Source organism: Varanus komodoensis, unplaced genomic scaffold (assembly GCF_004798865.1).
Source record: "Varanus komodoensis strain SLA01 unplaced genomic scaffold, ASM479886v1 scaffold56, whole genome shotgun sequence".
Classification (NCBI taxonomy): domain Eukaryota; kingdom Metazoa; phylum Chordata; class Lepidosauria; order Squamata; family Varanidae; genus Varanus; species Varanus komodoensis.
Window position 1 is genome coordinate 4,579,286 of NW_025336169.1, and position 24,373 is coordinate 4,603,658.

The 24,373-nt window shown below is 52.4% G+C and overlaps 1 protein-coding gene across 1 annotated transcript in view; it reads right to left on the reverse strand.

The window, feature by feature from the left end:
• Positions 1 to 24,373, reverse strand: part of EMID1 (EMI domain containing 1) — a 64,222-nt gene that overhangs the window by 29,507 nt on the left and 10,342 nt on the right. Inside the window, exons 2-5 of the mRNA XM_044448892.1 lie at positions 19,385 to 19,498; positions 16,613 to 16,716; positions 4,755 to 4,826; positions 498 to 559 (exon numbers count right to left, since the gene is read on the reverse strand). Coding sequence (XP_044304827.1) covers positions 498 to 559; positions 4,755 to 4,826; positions 16,613 to 16,716; positions 19,385 to 19,498 — 352 coding nt within the window. The remainder of the gene's footprint in view (positions 1 to 497; positions 560 to 4,754; positions 4,827 to 16,612; positions 16,717 to 19,384; positions 19,499 to 24,373) is intronic.

Consider the following 24,373-nt stretch of genomic DNA (forward strand, 5'->3'; position numbering starts at 1 on the left):
CATACATACATATTCCAAAGTTCTCTGAAGATGTTTTTAAAGATACTCCTGAGAAAGGCTCCCCCCGCCCCGAATCTGGGCCGAAACGTGTCGGCTTTTTCAAGCTGAAAGCTATTTTTCTAGTATCCTTGTCTTCTTTTTGCACACGGCCGTTCACGCCTGGGTTACCGAGTTCACCGAGCTGCCTTGTGAAAGCCGCTGCTTCAGGGACTGGGCAATAACCCTGTGAGTCTTGGTCTGCCCTGGAGGAACTTTTCAGGGCCAGGAGTCCCTTCCCAGGTGGCGGTTGGAATCGGGCTGCTCCCAGCAGCAGTAGCTACAGAGCAGTGCCTGGCTGCTCAGCTGGCCAGGAAGCCTTCTTAAAGGAAGGGGAAGTGCCTCTTGACTGGCCCCATTCCAGCGGCTTCCTCTCGAGGGGCAGGACAGCTTTACCAGGCAGAGCACCCTTGCTGAGACTGCTGCCCCCTCCCCTTCCAAAAATAAGAAGAGATCCTGACCTTGGCTTCCAGGAAGTTGAGTCGCTCCAACAGCTCTGAGAATCTGCTGCAATTTAAACAACCTACGGGCCAAAAGAGGCAGCAGCATGTGAAAAGTGGCTCCAGGACTTTAAAAGCAGCAGTCAGGGATGGTCCAGAGGGAAACTGCAGAAGTGCATGTGCAGCATGAAGAGGCTGTGTAGGCATGTTTTAATTCCCCTTTGGGGACAGGCATGGCCCTGAAATGCAGCAAAGGGCTAAGCAGAAAGATCTGCATCGACCTCGTGGCCGGCACCACCCCATTTTTGCGGCCTGGGATGGCAGCGAGAGGCGGACACACCCCGTGGGCTGCAACTGGGCTTGGTGGCTCAGCGAGATGTCCGGGCCCACCCTGGCCTCCAAAGGCTGTCCTGACCGCGCAGCAACAGCCCGGTGGCCCTTCCACAATCTCCGATTGCAATATTGTGGCAGCCTCACAAAACAGCAGAGCCGTGGCGTGTGCATTTCTCAGCTCACGCAGCGGACGAGCTCACCGGGCCAGCTCAGTGTGATTCCCACAGTGGGGGGATTAACGTCTTGCCCCAGAACCAATTCTGTTAAGGCTCTGGCAAGGGCCGGCCATAAAAACCCTCTTGAGCCAGCGCTGCCCGAGTCCAGAGGGATGTGGGGAGAGTGGCTCTCGGGTTCCTTTACCATAGCCAAAACCATGCACTTCAGTGCTGCCCAAACAGCTGTTTCCTATGATCTTGGAGGAAACACACAGCTAGTCTGAGTGCTCAGGGAGTATTCAAGTGACCAGAGTGGGCCAGAGGCCTCGTGACACACGGTGAATCTCTGCTCCTGATTGGCTGAGCACTGCAATCTCTTTTGAAACGGGCATTGTGGACTTTTTAAATCTCTCTCCTTCTCTCTCCCTTGTTCTGCAAGGAGCCAAGAGGGCTTCATACAAGCCTTCTCTTTCTCCCCATTTTATCTTCAGAACAACAACCTTGTGAGGCAGGCTGGGCTGAGAGGCTGCAACTGGCCCAGAGTCACCCAAGGAGCTCCATGGCTGAGTGGGGACTTGAACCCGGATGTCCGGAGTCCCAGTCCCTCACTCTCACCTCTACCCCCCGTGGGCTCATAACAAGATTGCGGCTTTACAGAAGTTTTCTAAGATCTTCAGGTGCCTGCAGCCTGTTCTACGCTGAATGGCAAGCAGTGGGAACATCAGCTGACACAGCCAATAAAAACAGATAAACACATTTATGACTGCTTGTTACACACCAGCCATGAAGGCAGACCTGGCACTCCACTTGTGATGGGAGTGGCCTCGCCGCACCTTTGCAGCTGAGAAAACCTTGCCATTCTGACCCTACACCATGTAGGAAAAAGGAAACTCTGCCCATTATTAAAGAGGGGGCATAGTTTGAAATCGACATATGGATTCCTGTCCAAAGCAGATGAAAGAATGCCATCGTTTCATCTGAAATAAAAAAGAGTTATTGATGTAATTAACTGATGTAACGTAATACGAATGGAATTGTGATCCATCAGGCCCCTCATCCTGATCCAGGATTATCTCGGATGGTGATGCGAATTTTGAATCTCTAGGGATATCTATTAATTCATTATTTAAGACACACTGCACAGTTTCTGAATGGAGGTACAATGACTGCTGGACCAGTCTGGCCGGGAGCAACGGAGGAAAGGGTGATTCCCCCGCACCGGGCTGTGCTCCTGCTTGTGCCCCAGCTGGGCATGCGCAGGGCAGGAAGCAGCGAGACGCAGCGGGCATGTGCAGGATCTGGCTCCTGTGAGTAAGTGCGGCCGGACAAGTCCCTTTCTCGGTGCGGGAGAAAAACGAGGGGACCTGATGGCATCCACTCTTGATGAGGCACAGTCCAGCCCCCAGGCCAAAAGGTGGTGTCCAGCTGTCCTTTAGCAGAAATACTACTAAAGAAGAACTTCCTTGACTTACTTGTATGGATCAGATCTTCTGGAGAATTCCCGATGCGGCCAATTTTGCCCTGGAATTGGCTAACCTTTTCATGAATTGGTTTGCACATTCACATTGAGCGAGAGTAAGTCTTACAGGAAGCCCATAGGATATGGGCAAAGTATATTTGGAGGATACTTTTTATATTCGGAAAGGGGCAGAAATCTTGCTTGAGGCAGATTTAGAAATTCCAAACATAATTTGGCTTGGCATGTGACAGAGCTAAAATGCATTTATTGAATATTCAAATAAGGAACAATTAAGTGTATTTACAAATGCTTATGAGTAAGAAAGCAACAGATATGAATTCCTTTCTCAAATGCACGAGTTATCATCTTGTACATTTTAATGAAAAATCTCCCATACTCCCAAGTATGGAGAATTCGGAGAACTTGTAGGTGCATTCCAGATTTCTTGGGACAGGCTAAGCTTGCAATGTAACAAATGCATGACAGAAAATACCCTTGTAAGATCTTAAAACAAGCACTAGGTGAAGCAAATAAAAAAAAAAGAATCAGTTTTCTTCCAACTGAATGTGCAAAAAACCTAAGTAAATAAGGAGAGAGCATCAGGAGCACTTGATGGGAAGATCAAAGGAGTCGTTTGGAAATGCTGGTACTCTTTAGAATATACTCTTCTTTGGAGGGATGACTGCATGTTTGCCCAGAAGTGTAAACAAAGTCCAAGAGACAAGCGGATGAGTGGGGAGTCACAGCATCAGAGCCTTAGGTGGTCATGCTTTTAAGGGTCACTCCCCCTGTGGAAAGTGTAGGGTTTCCTCAACTGTAGAAACACTGAGATCTATAACAATCCCAGGAACAATATGGAGTACCAGATGGCTGATTTTTTAAAGTGTAACCACAAAGGGGGTTGCATGTTGTACAATGCCCCAGGACAAGGTACTGCCCTCTCCTCCTCTGGTATGCCCATGAGAATTAAATTGGAAATGTCCACTTCAGTTTTAGATTAGCAGCAGGTACCTGTGTCATCTGAACCCTAAACTGTGGTTAGTCATAACTAGGCTTACTGAGGACAAGCCATCTTCCAAACTATGGGTTGTATCCAATGCCAATCCCATGCAAAGCAGACCTATTGAAATGAACAGGCCTTTAGTTAGGAGTAACTTAAGTCTCACTCGATACTATCCTATGGTTTGAAGCTGGCATGTTTCTGCTAACCAAGTTAAGATAAGGTGGACTAGATGGCCTTTTAGGCCCCTCCCAACTCTGTAATTCTATGATTCAACGACTATTTTTCCAGATTCAGACTACATGGCATGCAGTGGTTTACCAAAAGTGGAAGCAAACATTTCTGAACTTCTCAAGGCTGAGCTTGAGAGGGCAGGACAGAAGAGCCCAAAGGAAGGCCAGGCTCAGCCATGTAACATACACCAGGATTAATGTTATATCTAAACTAGTCCTTACTTTAATGCAGATTTTTGTTTGATTTTTTAAAAAATCAGATTAATTAAAAAATGGGATAGCACAGGCTGGTGAGCAAGCATAGACAGAAAACAAATGGTTCACCCAGCCCTGCAATGCCCTCAGCTCAGACCTGTGTGTCTGTCTTTGCACCAAATAATGAATTGCGTGGAGGCTAACAAAAGTTTCCTCGATAGGACAATGTTTTTGGCATTCAGATATGCCAAAGATGTGCAAGCATTTGCTGCTTGTGCTCTTGACAAACACCTGCCTTCTCCCACATGTTGCTGCCCAGTGGCCAAGGTAACCTCCGCGGCGTCTTCTCTGGTGCCATCACAGACAATGGCGGTTACCGGGAAGGACCTTCCGTGCGTGGAACGCCGTTCCCCAGATCTGCCTCCCATCTTCCCTGCGCGTGTCCAGCCAGTTAAGCCCTTCCCCTTTCAGCAGGCATTTCATTTTCTTCGCCTGGTGCTCTGATTATTGAGGGCGCTAAAATGTGATTTACATTTGCAAACCTATGCAAATTTAGACAGAAAGAAAGGCTGGCAACTGGGCTGGGGCACAGTGGGAGGTGTGGGCCCTTTTTCTGCCTACACTTGCATGCGATGAGGCTTGCGATGTTTGAGCACGGAGCACGTTCATTGCGGGATTAGGTGCTTTGGTCACTGCCTTCTTTTGGTCACTGTCTTCTCGTTCTGGAACTACTGGTGTTTTAAACGATTGCAGACACCTTGGGAGTGCGAGGTCCCAGCCAGGAAGCGAGTTAAATAAAGGAAGCCATTATGACGGACGCAACTGTGCACCTGGGAGCCGAGCTAATCAGAAGAAGCAGGACGCTTGCCTTACCTGCCCCCCCCCCCCACATGAAAACCTTACTGGAATAAGTCGCAGGTCGGACGGGGAGTCTGCGTAGAGAGACATCCTGAGGTTCCGGGTAACTGACAGTCTCTGGAAAAAGAAAAGGCCAAGGGAGAGAGGATTGTTTAGGGCGCGGCCTACCAAGACCTTCCACAGCCAGGCTCTAAAGGACAGAGCCGGCTAAAGAACCCGAAGGCACCGAGGGAGGCAGGTCTCGAATCGGGGCCTGCAGCGAGTGGACAGTCGCAGGCGACTTCTCCCTTCCACCACCAACCCTCAGGCTATGCTCTACAGCACCCGGGTGCCTGCTAGGTATGTTGGACTACGGCTCCCATCAGCCCAGCTCAGCTGGCTGAGGAATGAGGGACTTGCAGTTCAGCACATCTGGGGGGCGCCAGGCTGGGGGAAGCTGTGCCACAGAATGGGGGTGCCGTGGCTCTGGGTGCTGTGCTCATTGGCCCACTGGAGGTAAACCATTCCGGGAAACATCCTCCCTCTGGGAAGCTCCATGCCTCGGGCAGCGGCACAGAGCCCCCTGGCGTCCCCGCCAGCCTGCCTCACCCGTCCCACCTGGTATCCGATCCCAGCATAAAGCTCCCTCCGGCCTCGAGCCCGTTTGTGCTGCACTCCTGTCCACCAACCGGCTGGCCTTCTGCCCAGACCTCACTGCCTTTGCTTCAGCTGTGCTGAACTCAAACTCTGGCAGCTCCTCGCCTGATGCAGCCTCTGCTCAGTGCCCTCTTCCACCGGAACCTCTGCAAAACCAGCCAGATTCCCCCGAAGAACCATGATTCTTAACCAGGGTTTGGATTTAGCTGAAGCTGGTGTGCATAAGAGGGTGCTGTTTCTTTCTTACTACCCAACTGGCAAATGCCCTTAGGGCAGTTTGGAATAACAGGAAAGCCAAAAGCAAAAAAATACTACCATTAAAATATCAACATGATAAAACATCGAAAGATATTAAAAGATTTTAGTGCTAGAAGGAAAGTTAATAATCAAAACTACAGGATATAGCCACGCCTGCTGGGGAAGGAGGTCTGAATTTGACCTCGGCAGATATAGAGTGAATTGCAGGGTGAAATATGCAAGGCTTAATGGGGGGGGGGGCGGGATTTGTGGCCATCCAGATGTTCTGGCCTGCAACTTCCATCAGCAAATCCCACGGTGAAAGATCATGAGAACAGTATGGCAAACCAACTGGAGGGACACAGGTTATCTACTACCTGTTTAACATCCATATTCAATCAAGGTGCATCCCATACAACATTCTATGAGGCAGCCAATCTGGAGGCAAAAGAGCTGCGGACGAGGCAAGATCGCAGCAAACAGAATGAGATAACCAAGGCATTTTTTAAACTGGGGGGTCTTTGGCATGAGAACCCCCCTTCTCCAATAGGAAAATGTCTCACTGATCAAGACTGTCCAAGAAGTAGCATTTGTTATCCAAAAAGAGGTCATATAAAAAGCAAAGCATCCGTGTTAGCTGGCTTCTGTCCTATCGGAATGGCTTCTTGTACTACCGACTTAATGTTCAAGCACATTTCTACAGCCAGACCCATCTTTTGGCAGGATTCGCACCCAAATGGGTTCCGAAAGCAGCAGAACAACCCTTCACAAAGGGACCCCACCGCAGCCATCAAATCTGCATCGAAGAAACCTTCCCTAAGCTGTCCCACAGAGGTGGTGACCAAACGCGGTCACAAGGGCAATTCATTTCCACCACGCCTCCGTTTCTGAATTGTCTTGAGTCTGCGAGACTCCTTTCCACAAGGCCCCGCAAGAATAAAAACTCCTAATTGTCAAGACGCTGCCACCAAAAGAAATCTCAGCAGCCTGGTAATGGAGGCTTTCGAATGAGGCCGCGCCCCACTAGAGACGAGACTCAGGTCGGCCACGGACTTCCTGCAGGGGTGTGGGCACCAAGCCCCCCAAATCAGCTCCGTTTCCTTTTGCAGACTCAGATCACCGGTTATATCTTGCTCCAGGGCTGTCAGACAGCCATTCTGGACACGTGCATGGCTTTTGGATGGTCTGTGACAGACTGGCAAGGGTTTAGCACAGGAGCAACACTGCACGCAAAACGAGATAGCCTGCCACAGCAGCCTCGTGCAGAATCGCCCCTCCCTGCGCCTCAGTGATCCCTTGGCACTGCAGGCACCGATCTTTGGGCCCACACCTAGCGGCACGCGGGCCGGGCAAACCGAGCCCCATGGGGTGGGGGCTGGGCCCCCCGGGAAGCTCCCTGAAAGCCCTGCGGAGGGAAAGGAGCTGCACGGAACACGCAAGGGAAGCTTTCGGGGCAGGTCTGTAGTTGTCGTGAGCTATGTTACGAGAACCTATAAACTGCCCTAGGAGCAGAAAAACCTTTAAACAGTTGCTGGCATGTTTTAACAGGGAAAGTTTCAAGCAGGAGGCTGCATTGTGATTTCACTCCTGAAGCACAGCACTGCGATCTTGCAGTCCTGACCAGCAATGAGTCTTGCTAAGGGCCGGGTATTCCGCCTACAATTGAGGTATTTTCCTGTTGTGTTCAGCATCTGTGTGTTTATGTGTGTGAAAGTATGAGCCAGGTTTTTGCTTTTCCCCCCTGTATTTTTCCCCTTCCCTCCCATCAACTAGGTTTTCTCGCAAATGTGCCCCACACCTGGCAGGTGCTTCCTATCCAAACAGCTTAACAAAACAGCCAAGCAGCTCAACAAAAACAGCTCGCGTCAATGCAGCAAACGCTCAAAAAGATTCTCCCCCCACCCCCCGGGTCACCAACAATGGTATTCATTTATTTATTATATTTCTATCCCGCCTGTTTCCCTCTGAGGAAGCCTTCTCCTCCTGCTGCTCCCAATCTTACCCCTGCAACAACAGCCCTGTGAGGCAGGCTGGGCTGAGAGGCTGTGACTGGCCCAAAGTCACCCACTGAGCTCCAGGGCTGAGCGGGGACTCGAACCCGGACCTCCTGAGTCCCAGCCCTGTGCTCTTAGCCACCACGCCATGCAGGCGCTCTGCAGAGGGATGGCTGGGCACCTGCTGGGGGTCAAAGACAAGAGCCTCCAGAGGCTGCCCTTCCCCAGCCAGTGGCAGGGATGAGGATGTGGGGAGAAGATGCTGGCCAGCCCACCGGCCCTCTGCCGTCAAGTGGAACCAGTGACGAGGGCGGACGAGCAAGGGAGGCTGGTGCTAGCAGCGGGGACCGTGGGATGCCTTGAAGCGCCCTCTGGACCCAGAGCCAGTGCTGCCTGCGCACCCACACGCACACACCCTGGCCCAGGAAAAAAGCACAAGGCCCTCCATTGAGCAAGAGGAGGGTTTGTGCGGGCCCCGGCCAGCACAACTCGGCCCACGCTTCCCCCACGGCGTTCACTCCCTGCCTCGGCCCACGGCTCCCCGGCTATTTTTCAAATACATCTGGCAATCCCGCCGGCAGCTCCGGAGACTGTTTCTGAACGGGTTTTAGGGATATCAAAGTTGCATCGACTCATTGCACAGGCCAGAACATGGTCAAGTTCACTTAAAAGAAAAGGCACGCTAATTTCAGCTCGCTTTACTGGGCTAAAGAGAACAGAAATGTAGAGCAAGACTTCTCTGAGCTCACAAAAACAGCACTGGCATTCCAGGTTGGGCAAGAGGGGCTGAAACAACCCCTTGGTGAAGGTTGTTGAATACAGTACACACAAAAAGATAATAATAATATTATTGTTAGGAGGAAGAGTCCCGATAACACTGGAATGGGAGAGGGAGATAAAGACCCTGGACGGCCTTGCAAAATATTTGTTCCATTGGTCATTGCCTCAGTCAAGCCCCGAGGGTAGCAGAGGAAAAAACCAGGCTGGGGGCTGTTTTGAAGGCAGGCTTCCGAACTCAGGAAGCTCCACCAAACCTGCAAATCAACTCATATATTTGGGGGCTCTGAATTTTAAAGGATGCCTGAAAGAAAGCAGTTTTGAAAATACAGGACCACTCAATTGCACATAATACAAAACAGCCAAGCCAAGCCTGTATAATATTCAGTGTTCCATAAAACAGAATTTGCTACATTCTGTTTTATGGAATACTGAATATTATACACATTACAATCCTATGTGTGCTTACTCAGAAGTAAGCCACTTTGAGTTCAACAGATCTCCTCAGGAGACTGAAGCCACTGTTTCGTATCGCTGGGCGAGTGTCATAGCGTCCGGTCCTTCGGCCTCTGGAAACCAAACGCAAGCTCACCCCGCAAAGCCATCCATTTGGCTGAGGGTGGGAAGACAGCCAGTGGGCACTCAGCCACCCTTCACTGTGCTGCCCAACGGGGGATGCAAGTCCCTGGACCCCTAAAAGGACAGAGACCACCTGGAGGAGCTAGAGGAAATGGGCTCCGACTCACCCACATGATCCGGACAGTGGAATTCTTCGGAATGGCCCAAGTGCTGTCTGGGGGAGGGGGAGGAGTGGGGCAGAAGGATGAGGGTACCTTTTGGTTAAGCACGCTCAAATTTTGGCACACAATGACAGGAAGTGCTGATGGCCACTAACTCAGCGACAAACAGGATGTTTGGGGTGTTTCTTTTAAGGGCCTCTCTATTTTTATGAAAAAGCAGACTGGGGGAGCAAACTGGTGATGTGGGGAGGGAGAATCCAGCACAGCATCTGCTCCTAGTCCAGATCAGGGCTACAGAGCAGGGCTGCTTTTTCTTCCAAGATAAAAGTTTAAGCATGCTTTTTCAGAATCAGGAATGATGTAACGTTCCATTTACCACCTCGATCCCAAATGTTTCCTCTCCCACCCACCCAAAAAGTCAGTATTCCTTCCCCAAAGAGCATGCTCAAACCACACTGGGCTGGTATTGGGGAGTGGGGTGCCCTACAAAGCATTTCCCTCCTAAATGTATGTATGTATGTATGTATGTATGTATGTATGTATGTATGTACTGGGGATATTTCATCCCCATCCAATCACTATGCATCTCTGGACGGCTTACAACCAAAAACATTATCTTTTGTAGTTCTGCAGGAAAATTGGGGCCACAGGTGCCTGCCTTTTCTGCGCAGATGGTGACTTTCCGCTTGCCCAAACACCGGCGCTTTGGAGACCCACGTTCTCTGCGGATCCCTGTGCGTCTGCCACACATTGCCACCTTCACCGAGGAGGCCCACCAGAACCACATGTGCCAGGACGCACCTGCGATCTGGGAACCTTGGCGGGGGAATTTTTCCTTAAGCTCAGCCTGGGTCATGTTGTCGCCACTCGCTCTCTGCGCTGCCCCAGGCTGTCATCACGCCTTCCGTGCTCCCTTTCTCCCACCATCCTCTCTCTGCAAGGCAGGTCCGGCCATCCGCAAAGTCCGAGCCAAGAAGGGACGGTGCATCTCTCCACCGCTCTCCAGATCTCGGGGCAACAACCTCTCGCTCCCCTGCAATCTGCACTCTAGTTGACGTCGGCCTTGTAAATATTTGCTCTGGACGGAGGCAGAAGGAAGCCGGCGGTCAGCGTGCTTGTTTGGATCAAACTTGGCAAGCCAGGCAAGTGGAGGCCTGGCCAACGGGAGTTGTGGTTCCAAACGCCCAGAGAGCAGCAGGTCCGGAAGGCTCTGCCACAGCATCAAAGGCAGCATGTCTAGCTTATTTCAGGAGATGGTACGGGGCAAGCAGCAACGAGAGGGGGAGAGGGTTTTTCAGAAGGACCATTCTTAGAAAGGTGGCACACTTGGTGGCGACTTGTGGCCCTCCAGGTATGGCTGGACAGCCACTCCCATCATCCCTCGCCCTTGGTTACTTTGGCTGCAGCTGGCAGGAGGTGCAGGCCACCAACGTCGGGGTACCAGCAGCCACCCCCCCCAAACTTCAGGGAAAGTCTCTCTCTGCTCCAGCAGCCACTCCTTGGGGCACGAACGGGACTGAGCAGGGATCCCCCTTCTGGCTATGGATGAGCCCGATGACCCCAGCAAGCACGAGGACCGTTGCAGGGAAAGGGGGCGGGGGCAGCTGGGTCTGGGGGAAGGCGCTGCAGGGCGAGCTCAGGGGTCGGGAAGCCGGCTGTCACTGGGGAGGGGGAGGGCTCCACACCCAGGCGCCGGCTCTTCTCTTACGGCTGATGTCCCGCTCCCCATTTTGTTTTTGTAAATAATTGCAAGGACTCCAATATTTCAGGAGAGAGATGCACCCTGGCGTCTCTCGAGCAGGCCACACGTGTGCGGACTGGGATATGCACTATAACAGGGGTGTCAAGCCTCAGGTCTGGGGCTCCCGAGGTCCCAGTCCAGCCTTCTGGGGTCCTCCAGATGGCCATGCCCTCTTCCCCCGGGCCTCCCTCTCTTGCCCGTCTGCTGCTGGTCTCCTGCTTAATGCATTTCCTCCCATTCAGAGCAGGAGGAGATGCTGCCTCCTCGTATTCCAGCATGTGGGCCCCATCCCGGTCGCCTTTGGCTACCCCCACCCGCTTCTGCATGCCTCCACCCCCACCACCGCCGGTATGGGACCTCTGGATGCGTCTCCTAAACGTGATTTGGCCTCTGGCTGAAAGGGGCTCTACCCCGACCAGGCAGGAAGACAGACTGGGGTCCACCATGTTCCTCCAGATGATCAGCAGGCGGTTGGCAAGGATTTCCACCTGGACACGGTCTGACAACAGAAGGGAGGGCAGGAGTCGCTGGAAATGAGGCTGCCGAATCGGAGAACGCTTAGGGCCAACCCCTGAACAGATCTTTTCGTAGCCCTTTGGTGCGGCGAAGCACGACCCTCCCGGTGTTCTTCTGCCATGTGAGGAAACGTGGGCACAGCTGGGGGGAGCCTGGTCCCTCACCTCTCCCTGAGCCCTTGCTGTGGGGATAGCCTCGCTGACCGAGGGGCGAGGACGTGGCACTTTGCTTGCGTGGCTGCTGCCACCGCTGCCACCGAGCAGTGGCCTTCGGCTGGCCGCACGAGGCAGAGCAGCGAGGCAGCCTCGGGGGAAAGAGCTGTACGTGCCACGCAGCCCAGCCAGCACCCCCGAGACCTGCCCAGTCGGGATGCTCTCCCAGTGCCAGCTTTGCAGAAAGATTAGCCTTCCAGTCTAGTTGGCTTCACATGGAATTGTTTTTCACCACAGGCGGCAAGATATCTGGGGCCATAAATCAGCACGGGGAACCCTCTGCCAGGCAACTCTCATTGTGCAAATCTCCCTGGAATGAGTGGAGGGGCTTCCAATTGGTGAATCATGACCCAGAGGTCTAGGCCCAGCTTTGACCCCCCCCCCCACTGGATGCCAGGCTCTCAATGGCGCCTGTAATCCACTCCACCCCCAGGCTGCCCCGGGGCAGGATCTGTCAAACCCAAAGAGAGCTGCACACCTTGGCTGGGTTCCCAATGCATTTCAAAGAACCCTTAAATGAAGGAGGCTTTTCCATTATTATTCCTTATAAAATGTCTCAAACCGAAACATCACACTGCAGCATCCCAAAGCGGACGCCTAAATTCGTTGGGAAGCATCCGGCCTGCACACTGTTGCACTGGGTCTTTTCCCATGGCTGTCCTCAATCCCAAACCATCCACACAAGCAACCAAACCCTAACTAGGACCCCCAAGGGACTGTTTTGCAGATCAGGACAGTCACATCTGCCGTGCCTCACGCACCAGTGCTGAGCGTCCAAACTTCCCTTCTGCCACGGCGGTTTGCTCTGCTTCTCCCGTGCGGGACGGCTGGGAAGGAATGTCACGAACGCGGATGGGAAGAGTTCACCAAGAGCAGAAAAATGCACGTTGGGGAGAACAGCTTTCCCCGGTGCAGCAGCCCCCAAGTATGCTGGACTACTGCCCCCATCATCCCCAGACAGCAGGACTGCAGTGCACCATCAGAAGGATGCCGATTGGGGAAGGCTGCCATAGAAGACGCTCCTTTGGAAGCGTCTCCCTTCCACCTCCCGTGCAGCACTGACGTGGCCAAAGTCAGCGCAGGAGGGGGAATTTTGGCTTCATGCATGAAAAAGCACTCTTGACCCAGCTCTTTCGGTTAATCTCTCCTCCTGCTTCTCTCCCGCCAACACCTCCCTCCACCTTTCCCCATGCAAGCTGCCCCACTTCTCCCTCTCTCTCCCACCCCACACTCACCCCACACCAGCCCCTCGGCTGCGGCCAAAGTCCTCTCACATTTCCCACTGTGTCCTGCCAAGCACAATACAGGCAGTATCCATCTACGGGGTACGATTTCACAATAATGGGATTTCACACCAGGTGTCCTTTTTTATTACGAATCGTTTCTGACTTCCTGGCTGGCTGCCTCCTATTATGTGTGCAGCCTCCCGCGAGCCCTCTGCTCTGCTCTGCTCTCCCCCTGCATGGAGTCCAGCCCAGCGGCCCCCTTGGCCAGGGACGTCCGCCCCACTGCCAAGCAGCAAGCAGCTCCCCCCACACACACCATTCCCTGACACGGCTGGTTTGCCCTCCCCCTCGCAAAGCCTTTGCAACCTTTGCAAACAAAATTAAAAGGGAAACTCAAAGAAAATGTTATGCCGCCGACAGCATCTTGCCCAGGGGCAATGCTGGACAGGTAAAAGATTTGGGACCCAGGGCCTTTGACATGGCTTTGCAGAAAATCTGCAGGTGATCAATGATACCCATCTATGCAAATTTGCAAATAATTACAAGGGCTTAAGTTTCACAAGAAGCAAACCAGCCCTTTAATTTTTCATCCAAATCATCTCAATGAAGTAAGTCTTCAACTAATTTGCAACCTGATTCAGACCATCCCATACCACTGGACTTTTTAGACAGTAATTAATGCAGGGAAGACTTCCAGGGGATGTGCCACAGCAAGTGGGATAGGAAGAGCCCCAGAAATCGCCCCCCTGCACCTCAGTCCAGCCAAGAAAAAGATCCATTAGCAGCAGTGGACACTCGGGCTGCCATAGAATAAATCGATTCAGGGCCAGGACCCCACCGGTCCAAGCCTAGCAGCGCCCCTGGCACCAGCTGGCCACGGAGCGAGTCACTTGCCGGGCACGCCATTCCGTTCTGGAAAGGCATTGCCAGGATTGGTGGAATGCGAGGAGGAGGTAGAACTTCGGTAGAGCTGCAGCTTCTCTGCCCATGCATTAAACACTTCACACACACACACACGCACGCGCGCACACACACCAGATGTTCCCGTTCTTTTCTAAGGCAGAATTCTGCAGCCTCCACACATTATACAAAGCAAAAGCAGTTGCTTGCATCTTATCACAAGCCATCATTCCATGTTTAGGGATGGACAGACCAACCAGTCAGCTTGCAGTTCCTGTCAGTTTTTCAGGTGGATACTCTTAAAGCAATTCACTTCTCACTTTCACACTAATCTCGATTTTGTAATCTACATGAACATTAATATTTAAAATATGTATTTTGGAATGTATGATATCACTGAATACACATTTTAGAAAGGATTTTCTCTCGAAGTGCATATTTCTAAACTATTTTATCTTAAAATAAACAGTGTGGTGCATTTTATTTTTGCTTTTGCCAATTCAGGGAAGTGCAAGGAATACTCCCGGCCTGCACAACTGATAACTGCGCTTCAATCTGCACATTAGCTGGGGATATACGGGCGGCCGACTTCAACATGCAGAGTGAGCAAAACCTTCTTGCACCCTTGGCCATGCTTGCTCTCTTTCTTCTGCTGGACAAGGAGGGAGGAAAGCAACCTCACAGGGCTTTCGAGGACGAAGCTGCAAGGTCATCGCGACAAGTTCTTTGCTTCTTCCTCAAAAGGGGACTCTCAGTGACCGCTGCAGAGGTCCAGTCAAGGCCAGGAAGAATCAGCTCTTGGTCCTCACCACATTCACAGCCATGCCAGGTCTGTGGGACTTCAGCAGATAGGACCCAGAACTTTCAAGCATATATTTGCAACCTTGAGGGCTAGAAACTTGCTCTTTAGAAGAAGGCCAAGAAGAGCTGTGTGATCCACATCCCCTTTGGCAACCTTTACAGCTTAGGATTCGGGAGGCCTCTGTGGGGCTCTGTCAAAAAGAGAGATTGTGGGTGCCCACTGGGGGCCCAGTCCCAAGCGGGGGCCCCCCAGAAGTTGTTCTTCCTTTCCTCCACTGCAACCAGCACCTTCATCTGCTGCTCATCCTGACACCGACTATGGAGAGGGAGAGAAGGCAGAGCAGGTGCTGCCGCCTCTCTGCCTGCCGAGCAAGCAAGTGGTACCCAGGACGAGAAAAGGGGGAAGAGCGGATGGCAAGCCTGGTGGGGGGAAGGCAGGCTCATGGGGGGGGGGGCAGGCCCAAGCGCCTTCCAAACCTGGCACCGATACCACTGCATCAATGTGTAGTCTGGGAACGTGTTTTGGCAGGCTCTGCTAACAGCACGAGTGCTTCTGAACCCCAGTCACCAAGGAATCTCACGCGGCCAACACACGCGTCTGGGCACGGGGTGGGTGTCCCCGGGCCTCAGAGGACAACATCCACTTGTCCCTACAGAGGCCTCACGCGAGCCTTCGGTTCTGCAGGTAAATTAAAAGGGTCCAGCGGAGGGCAACAAAAATGATCCGGGGTTTGGAAACACTGCCCTGGAGGAGAGACTGAGAGAACTGGGTGTGTTCAGCCTTGAGAAGAGAAGACTGAGGGGGGACATGAGCTCCCTCTAGAAGTACCTCAAAGGCTGTCACAAAGAGGAAGGTCAAGGTCTCTTCTGGCTGATGCCAGAGTGTAGGACACAGAATAATCCATTCAAGTTGCAACAATCCAGAATCAGTCTGGGCATCAGGAAAAGCTTCCTCACTGTCGGAGCAATACAACAGTGGGACCAGCTGCCTGGAGAGGTGGGGGGCACTCCCACACTAGAGACATTCAAGGAGAAACTGGGCAGCCATCTGAGTGGGATGGTGTAACTGGTGTCCTGCAACAGCAGGGGGTGGACTCGATGGCCTTCATGGCCTATTCCAACTCTATTCTTCTATGATTCTACAATTCTGCCTCCCTTTTGGGTTTTGGCTCTGTCTTTCTCCCGTTTTCGCCAGGAGGACTGTGCGCACCCAGCGCCCGACTGGCCTCACCAGCTGGGACTCCCTGGCCAGCCTTGTATCCTTCCTGGCTTTGAGGGTAGGGCATGGGAAGGGAGGGGAGGGGAGGGGATGAGTGCATCGTTCTGGCTCCCACCCTGAGTCACTGCTTCCTTAAACCGAAACAACACGGACATTGAACTTCCTCTGCCACAGAAAAAGTTGCCATTCAGAATCTGGGATCTAGGCATGTCCCAGCTTCTCCTCATTCAGCTCTCATCACATCATACACATTAATTTTTTAAAGGCAGACTGACACAATGTAAAAAGTGTGCTCTCTTTTTACACCGGATCTGTTCACATCATCTTTAATTTCCAAGCCAAGTTGTGTTACCTCTGCAGTGAGGTGAACTGCTGGACCGAGGGGACATACAAGCCAACTCAAACTCCTCATCACTGGACATGATGCTTAATGATGCATATTCTCAGATTCCACTGACTCTGGCCCATAGTAACTAAAGCGACCAGAAAATTTGCTTTTTCCGCTGAAATAAAGCCAGAGGTTTTCTTGCATAGCACTGAAAAGGGAGTGTGGCACAGTGTCTCTGAAAGTCAGGCGACAGGTGGCACTAGGTAGACCCACCTCACCTCACCTCACCTGTCCTTCCATTCTCTCTCCCCATTGTTAGAGTGTAATCTCCTTGGGGCAGGGACCTGTTCTTTGTTTCTGCATCTCCACAAAGCACCATGAACTGTATAAATGCCATATAAACAACACCACCATTATGCACTTGTGAGATGTGAGGAATATGTACCAACACATTCCAAACACAGCATCCCCAGCAAAATACAACTGCTCTGCCCCTTTCCTGCCCACCCTGTGGCAGTAGCAACTAGCACCATGGACCCCTCCGCAGTGCCCCTGCCTCCATTTGCCGCCCCATACCTGCCTCGCAGTTTGCCCCTGTGTGTCCTGGGCAACATTTCCACTCCAGAGCTGTGACAGTTTTGTATGCCTGCTTGTAGGTTGGTCTGACGATTGTTCTATAGCTGGAGGGGAGGAAAGCAGAAATAAGTAATTCAGGAGATCAGAACTGCAGGAGCATTTAGCATGGGGAACCAGTGGGAAGGGAAGGGAAGGGAAGGGAAGGGAAGGGAAGGGAAGGGAAGGGGAGTGTGAGGCTGTGAAGGGAAGTTCAGAAGGGATGGGGGGATTTCCTCACTATTAGAGCGGTATGACAAAGTAACCATTTGCTTAGGTAGGCGGTGGGCTCTTCCACACTGGAGACATTCAAGGAGAAATTGGGCAGCCCTCTGAGCGGGATGGTGTCACCTGGTGTCCTGCAACAGCAGGGGGTTGGACTGATGGCCTTCAGGGCCCCTTCCAACTCTGCTATCCTGGGATTCTGTGACGGGCACCAAAGTGGAGTGAGGTGTCATGCAGAGCCAAAGGGCTGGAAAGCCCCGTGGGAGTACAGCACTGGCAAAAGGAAAACGGCTCGGCTTCGCAGGCACCTAAATGTTTGTGTGCATCTTTTCCATCTCAGAAAGAAGTTATGTATCAACACACCCTTCAGACAACATCCGAAATGTTTCTTCCATGCTGCCACCCATTTCAGGAAGGCCGCCCAGAATGAACAGCTGCGGTCCTCCTTCCAGAAACGGACCCAGCTATGTTCACGGCATTGTATGCAGCTCGGGTCGCTTTCTTGCAGGCATGATTGATATTGGCTTTCATACGCTCCACGTGCAGGAAAAGTTGGGGGCTCAAAAAACCATCTCTATTTATTGGTTTCATTTATATCCCACCTTTTTTTCTTACAAAGAACTCAAAGTGGCTGACAACATTCTCCTCCTCTCCATCATATCCCACCACAACAACCCTGTGAGGTAGGCTGGGCCGAGAGTCACCCAGTTGGCTCTATAGCTGAGTGGACTGCCAGGTCCCAGACCTGCGCTCTTCGCCTCCCCACCGCTCCTGACCATCACCCTGCACAGGGGACCATGGGAGATGGAGCTTTCCTGAGGGCACTCGCAGTCGCTCCCACAGAGATAAGGAAAGGGGCTGGGGGCTGGGTGGGTGGCGGCTTCCGAGGATGAAGCAGGGTGGCAGAAATGTGCCGATACCATTTCCAATCTGCAGGGCCAGACTCAGTGTCAGGCAGGGGGCGGCAAGGATCCGGGGGCAGAGCACCCCCCTCCATGAAGCACAGACCCCTGTATGCCGCAGAGACACTCCTGCGCCTCCGAAAGCAGCCTTGCTGCGCTGGATGGGGATGCTAGGAATTTTAGTCCCACACACCTGGAGGGTGTTGAGAAGGTGGGCCTGGGCCCTCCTGCTGCCCTCAGGTGAGGCAGAGGGGGCACCCCCTCGCCAGCATCCCAGTGAGATTCCAGGGGCAGTCCAGGCAACCTCTGGAGGTCCTTTGTCTCGGGTCTGCACACCCAGCCCGCTGTGGGAAAGCCACCATGGAAGACCTCACGCTATTTCAGAATCCCTCTGAGACGAGCTTTGGGCAGGGAAAACTTTCCATTTCTAGAGAAGAGTGGTAGCGGGGTAGAAAGTTTTTCCAGACATTCCTGGCAGCCAGTGTGGTGCAGTGGGCTAGGTCCTGGCCGGGGAGGTCCAGGTTTCTTTCCCGTGGCCATGAGGCTCACGGGCGCCTCTGACAACTCCCTGACTCTCAGCCGACCCTCCCTCACAGGGTCGTCGCGAGGATAAACGGGAGAGGAAGCCTTTGTGAGCTGCCTTGGCTTCCCTGCAGGAGAGAAAAAGGCAGGGTATAAATAGGTCGCCTTTCTAACCCGCCTGCCAGCCTCGCGCTCTGATGTGCAGCAGGAGAAGTTCGGGGGGGGGGGGCTTGGGTACCGTTGCCTGGCCGTGGTTTCCTTGGCAACCGAGGAGTAATTGCACCCCACGTGTGTGAAGTGTTTGGGAAGCGGGAAGCGGGGGCAGAGGGAAGCGGTGTGCCAGGAGCCTCCTCTTATGCCTGGGGTGGGGAGGGAGCAAACTTCCAAAGTACTTGTTCCTCCGTTGCCATGGGAACCAGAAGGTCCTCGGCAACCCCGGTAAAAGCAGGGCCTGTAGCTGCACCAATCCCCCCACTGCCCAGATGATGGAGACCCTCTCCCAACTGCAAATCCCCCTCCCCCCATGGAGACTGGGGGCAGCAGCACAGAAGCCTGCAGCAGTGCGTCCTCCATGTTAATTCCCCCACAATGCATCCAGGGCGCCTTTCCAAGGCTTGCGTACAGATCGAGTTCTGGTCAGTGCCAAACCTTTGGTTGCTGTTATCATGTTATCCGAACCCAGCTGAATTACCCACAAACAACCCATGAAGAGAAACCATGGTTTGTTGCTGGGTGGTGGATTATGGGTTGCTCCTGGTTAACAAACCAGGTTTGTTAGTGCAGCTGGGTAGAAACAATACAACAATGTACATTTTGACAACAACCCCTGGTTCAGTGGCAGCCATGTTCAACCCACACTTAATCCTTGAGTGTGGGCAGTCATGTTGTCGGAACTCAGCCGTGGTGAAGGAATTTAGGAGGCTGGTGGCCACGACTGGCTCTTTGCCATGTCCTGCACATCACAGCCTCTGCCAAGACCATAAAGGAGGAGAGATGAGGCAGGGGCCGTCTGAGGGCAAATGCCCAGACCTGAGACCAAACATGAGGGAGAAAGAAGGGAATCTGAGACGTTCGCTTGCTTCCTCACCTGCCTCCAGTGCAGCCCATGGGCCACCGGCAGCTCTGGAAAACTCTCTGGAGGTAGGTGCCATTCTGGACGTGGCAGGAAACAGTCCTGGTGACACTGTACGAGCACCAGTTCCTGAAAGAAAAAAGGCACAGGATGCTGCAGGAGGGCACCCCAGGAGGGATTCTGCCATGTCCACACTCCGCTTGGGGTTGGCTGCATGGCAAAACAGGATACTGGACCAGATAGGCCTCTGTTATATTTATATTTCTGAGTATTTAAAGCATTCATACCCTGCTCATCAGTTGGAAAAGTTCCCACACAACTCAGAGTTTAATTAAAACAACAGCAACGACAGCTCTTGCCACCAGGCTTACGATCGAGAAAGGCACGGCACAGAAGGAAAGGCAAAGAGGAGGGAGAAGGAAAGCAAGAACGTGCAGGCACACTGGTTTAATTTAAACAGTTCTGAATTTTATACAGTTCTGACAATCGGGTGGGAGGGAGAGAGGCTGCCTGCATTCAAAGAAAACCGGCCTCAGAGACATAGCCTGGCAACCCCCACCTTCCTCAAAACAGCTTTCATGCAGCTGGAGGCATTCCTGCAAGGTGAGGGCCTGGTTGGGAACTGCAAGCAAGACTTGGGGGGGCGGGGCAGTTGATGCTGCCCCCAGCCCCAGCAGAGAGCCCTGCCTGCCCTTCCTTGCAGGGTGGAATGCGCTCCCCAGAGAGGTCCACCTGGCGCCGTCTTTATTTGTTTTTTGGCGCCAGGCCAAGACCTTTTTAGTCAAACAGTATTTTAATCATGTTTAATATTTATATATTTTATGATGCAGCCAGTGTGTTTCCAGGTTTTAATTGTAATTGTTATTGTTTTATTTGTTACTTTTGTGAGCCGTCCCGAGGCTATGTAGCAAGGGGACGGCATATAAAAACTTTAAATAAATAAATAAATAAAAATACTTTGTCCTGGCGGACCCCTTGAGGAGGGGGAGGACGGACCTGCCAAGACTCCTCTCAGGTCCTTCTTAGTGACGATTGCCGAACCACCGGGCTGCCTTGGGGGGAAGGTGGGATGGCCAAGCTCCGGCCAGTGGCTCTTGATCCCTCACCCCACAGAAGCCCCTATTCCTCCTTGCCATTGACCGCCCAACTTCAAAACCCTGTTGGAAACCATTTGTCACTCTCCCCACAAGTGTGATCTCTGAGGCAACTCCCAAGAAACATGCCAGCCAATTCATTTCTTCACAGTAATTATACGCTGCAAGCACAAAGATTCAACAACTATTAAAGCTGAGATTAAAAATGGAAGCAAAAAGTCCAGTTTTAAACAGCTGCCAGATGAAAGTCTTAATCTTGTTACAACCTGCATGAAAAGCAGCATCTTCTCCTGGTACAGAAATGCCCTTCAATGGGTAGTGGTGGTTCTACAGGTGTGGTGCCACAACCAAGAAGACCCTGCCTCATACTTGCCACCCACCCACGATCACCCCGTTTCTTATTCATTTTCTTATACAGCTCAGTCAGTGTGCTTTGCAGATTGCAAAATGACAGGCTGTGACCACATGGAGTTTAAAGTCTGAAATTCAACGGAAAGGAAATGACAGAAGAAAGGAAACGAGCAGAGGCCGGAGTAAAGAGGGCAGGGGGAAGGAATAAGGGATCACCGAAGAACCTTCAGCATGGGCATGTGTGTTGGACGCAAGCCTTCTCCCCCACCAGACGGCTCACACTCCGATACCATCAGCTGAGGGCGAGCTTACTTTTCTGCTGCCAAGAGCAGTTAGGCTAGTGAGCAGAAGGGGCAGGGCCTTTGCCATGGTGGCTCCACAAATCAGTTCAATTAAAACAAGAAGAAGACAGCCCCAGTTGCCAGGCTTACAATCTAAAGAGACAAAACACAGAAGGCAAACTTGTTTTGTCTCTTTTTGTCAATTTGGTGTCCTCTTTGGCCCCCATTTTTGCTGATGCACAAGTGGGCGGCCTTGGTGCACCCCCAGGACAGAGGCGCAAGGTCGTGCGGGGCAACCCATTCCCCCTGACTTTTCCCAACGCAGGGAGGGGGGTGAATGTGCGTGGCTCTTTCCCACAGACCCGGCATGCCGCCATGCTGTCCCAGCGCATAGGCAGCGGGGCAAGACACCCCAAGGCTGCCTACAGCTCTCGGTGCAAGCCTTCCCACAGCTCAGCTCCCACGGTGCAAGCCTTCCCACAGCTCAGCTCCCACACAGAGTCGCGCTGCTGGTCTGCCAGTTTCAGGCTGCGCACCGGAACATGCAAGTGGCATTGGCTCGCAAGGAGCCCCGCATGCATGCGCTCCTGCAGGGCTGGCAGAGGGGAACGGGGCAGCACATCCTGTGGGTGAGGGCACAGCTCCCACCACCACCCTCCACCACCATCCTGGCCAGGACGCAGAGTGCATCCTCTGATCTGGTCCTTACCATTTGAGACATTTTTCCCCAATAGAAAGAAAACAGGGCTCAGAAATACTTGGCATCCCCCGAGGCAGCCAGGGCCCTGCGTGTCCCGTGTGGGGGAACCGCTGGATCAGTGCTACGTAGCCAAAAGCGGCCCACACAGGCTTCCTGACTCCATCTCTCGCAGGAGTGAGAGACACCCAAGGAGCTAAACAGCCAGGCTGCTGGATGTCCTTCCTGCCACCACTGAACCACACTGCCTCTCCCCGCCCTGTGCAAGGAAGGAGCCCCGAGCGAGCCAGCGTAACATGGGGAGGCAGGGCAGGCAGAGAACTTGAAAAGGCTGGAAAGGGCCCTGGAGAGGTGATTAAGCATTCTGGAGAGCAAACAGGAAGGGAAATTCCCTCCAGCTCGGGATCCTGGTGCCAAGTCCCGATCTTGAGAGGTCTGTGATTTTCCATGCCAGAGCCATAAATCCCCGGCTGGAGGGAAGGAGAAAGGAAACACTCGCTAACCCCGTGGGGGGTTCACATGACCCAGCAGTGCTACCCTGGCCGTCTGTCTGGCATTACACGCACGCATGCACGCGCACGCACACACACACACACACACACACACACATTCGAGTCCTTGGACTCCAGCACGAGATGGCAAGTTTCTCCCACTAAGCCTGCAAGCGATGAGGTATCGTGAACTTCTGATGCTGCCGAAGCGTGTGCAACCTGGCGAGCGGATTTCATGCCAGGCTCTCACCTAAATGGATCCACTTCCAAAATACTATCGGGATCTTCTCAAAGCCAATCCCACCAAAACAAAGATGCACCGGACATTCACAGTGCATTTCCTTTATTCAAAATATAAAAACATATCTGAACACAAAGATGGCTTTTACGTCCATACCCAATTTCACCAATACATAGATAAGAAAGAACAAAATGCTCCAGTCACATCACAGAGGACCAATGAAATTCCACTGCGGGCTTGCTTAAACTTTCTCAAGTCGCTCTATACCCAAGTTCAGTGTCCTTGAGGGGAAATATTTTCCTTCTCATTTGGCCCTGCTGGAGGCTGCCAGGTCAAGATCCTCCTGTTTTTTGGTGATAACCAGAAACTCCTCCAGTCAGCCACATCCTTCCACAGCCCTTGGAATGTGTTTTGTTTTTGCTTTTCAAATCTCAGACAGGTTGTCTCTGCTCCTTTTCCCGAAGCCCAAGGACAGGCCTCGAGATGGATGAAACATTTATCTCTCCCACCTTTCTACGCTCCAGTTTTTTCCCATGTTGAGAAAGTGACTGTACTAGGAATGCACGGTGGGTCTTTGGCTGCATTGAGCTGGCCTTTCTGAATGCCAGAATTAGGGGTTCCCCCGGAACAGCAAACACGCTAAGCCACCATTCTCCAACAGTTTCCCACTTACCGTTAGACTGAGTGAGGCCCGGGTGCCCAGCACCCTGCCGCCCCCTGATGTGCCGTGCTGCACCCCCCAAATTGGCCTGCTGCCCCACGTGGATTCAATGGTAATTCTTGCTGGCTTCTGGACAGGGAATGGAGGAAGGCACCATCATGTCCTTTGGCACACGTTGGGTCAGCCCTGATACAAATTCCTGGTACAAGACCCTGACAGCAGCAGCCCAAATTTTTATTTTCATTTCCCTTGCTTTATTTAAAACTTTTCAAAACGGCCCTTCATCAAACCAGAATCCAGGACCAGGCAGACCAGTGCAGACCATAAAGTATTCAAAACTTTACACACTTAACATCAGGCGACCAAAATAAAAGATGGCAAATGTAAACCAGGAGGACTGAGGGATCTACAAATGTGACTCCTGGGGAAATAAAAACTCGGCAACCAGGTGCTGAAAGGACTCTAAACCAGGCACTGGGCTTCTCTCTGCAAGGCGTGGTCCAGGCTGCTGCCACTGAAAGACTCTCTCTGTTCCGGTTTCATAGCACGCTTCTGATAAGAAAGGGGCTTGGAACAGGGGCTGAACAGAATATATTAAGACACGGACAGGCTGCCTCGGAGAGCCACTGCTCCACATATTTGGGAACCAAACGACTGAGAATTTTAAAAGCAAAGCACTTTGAATCGGGCCTGGAACCAAACGGGCAGCCTATCCCATTCTTTTAACACTGGAGTGACGTGAACAAACCCCACCGAGGTGACTTCTGTGCAAACAAAAGCTTCCCAGTCCTCTTCAAGGGCAGACTCACATACTGTACATTTTAGTAACCCAGCTGGGAAGCTACCAAGGTAGGGGTCACTGGGCCATGTGAGCTCAGCCTGGGAATGGCTGCAGTTGAAGCAGCAGAGAAGCCACGTGTCCCCCTTCAGAAGGGACAGTCCTCAACTGGAACGGCTGCCTACACACCCCGTGGCCACCCCGCTTTTCCTGGCCACATCTGCTTCCCCCCCAAACAGTATTTGGGGGGGGGGGGTGTTTCCCCTTCTGGAGAATATCTGCATTTTTTCCCTGTTCTAAATGGCTGAATTCCCTCTCCTAAAGCTTGGTAAGGCAGGGCAAGATATTTAAACTAAACTTTACTGTCATTTTAAAATAGTTTTGCTCCACTCACTTTTGCCTTCCCCGGT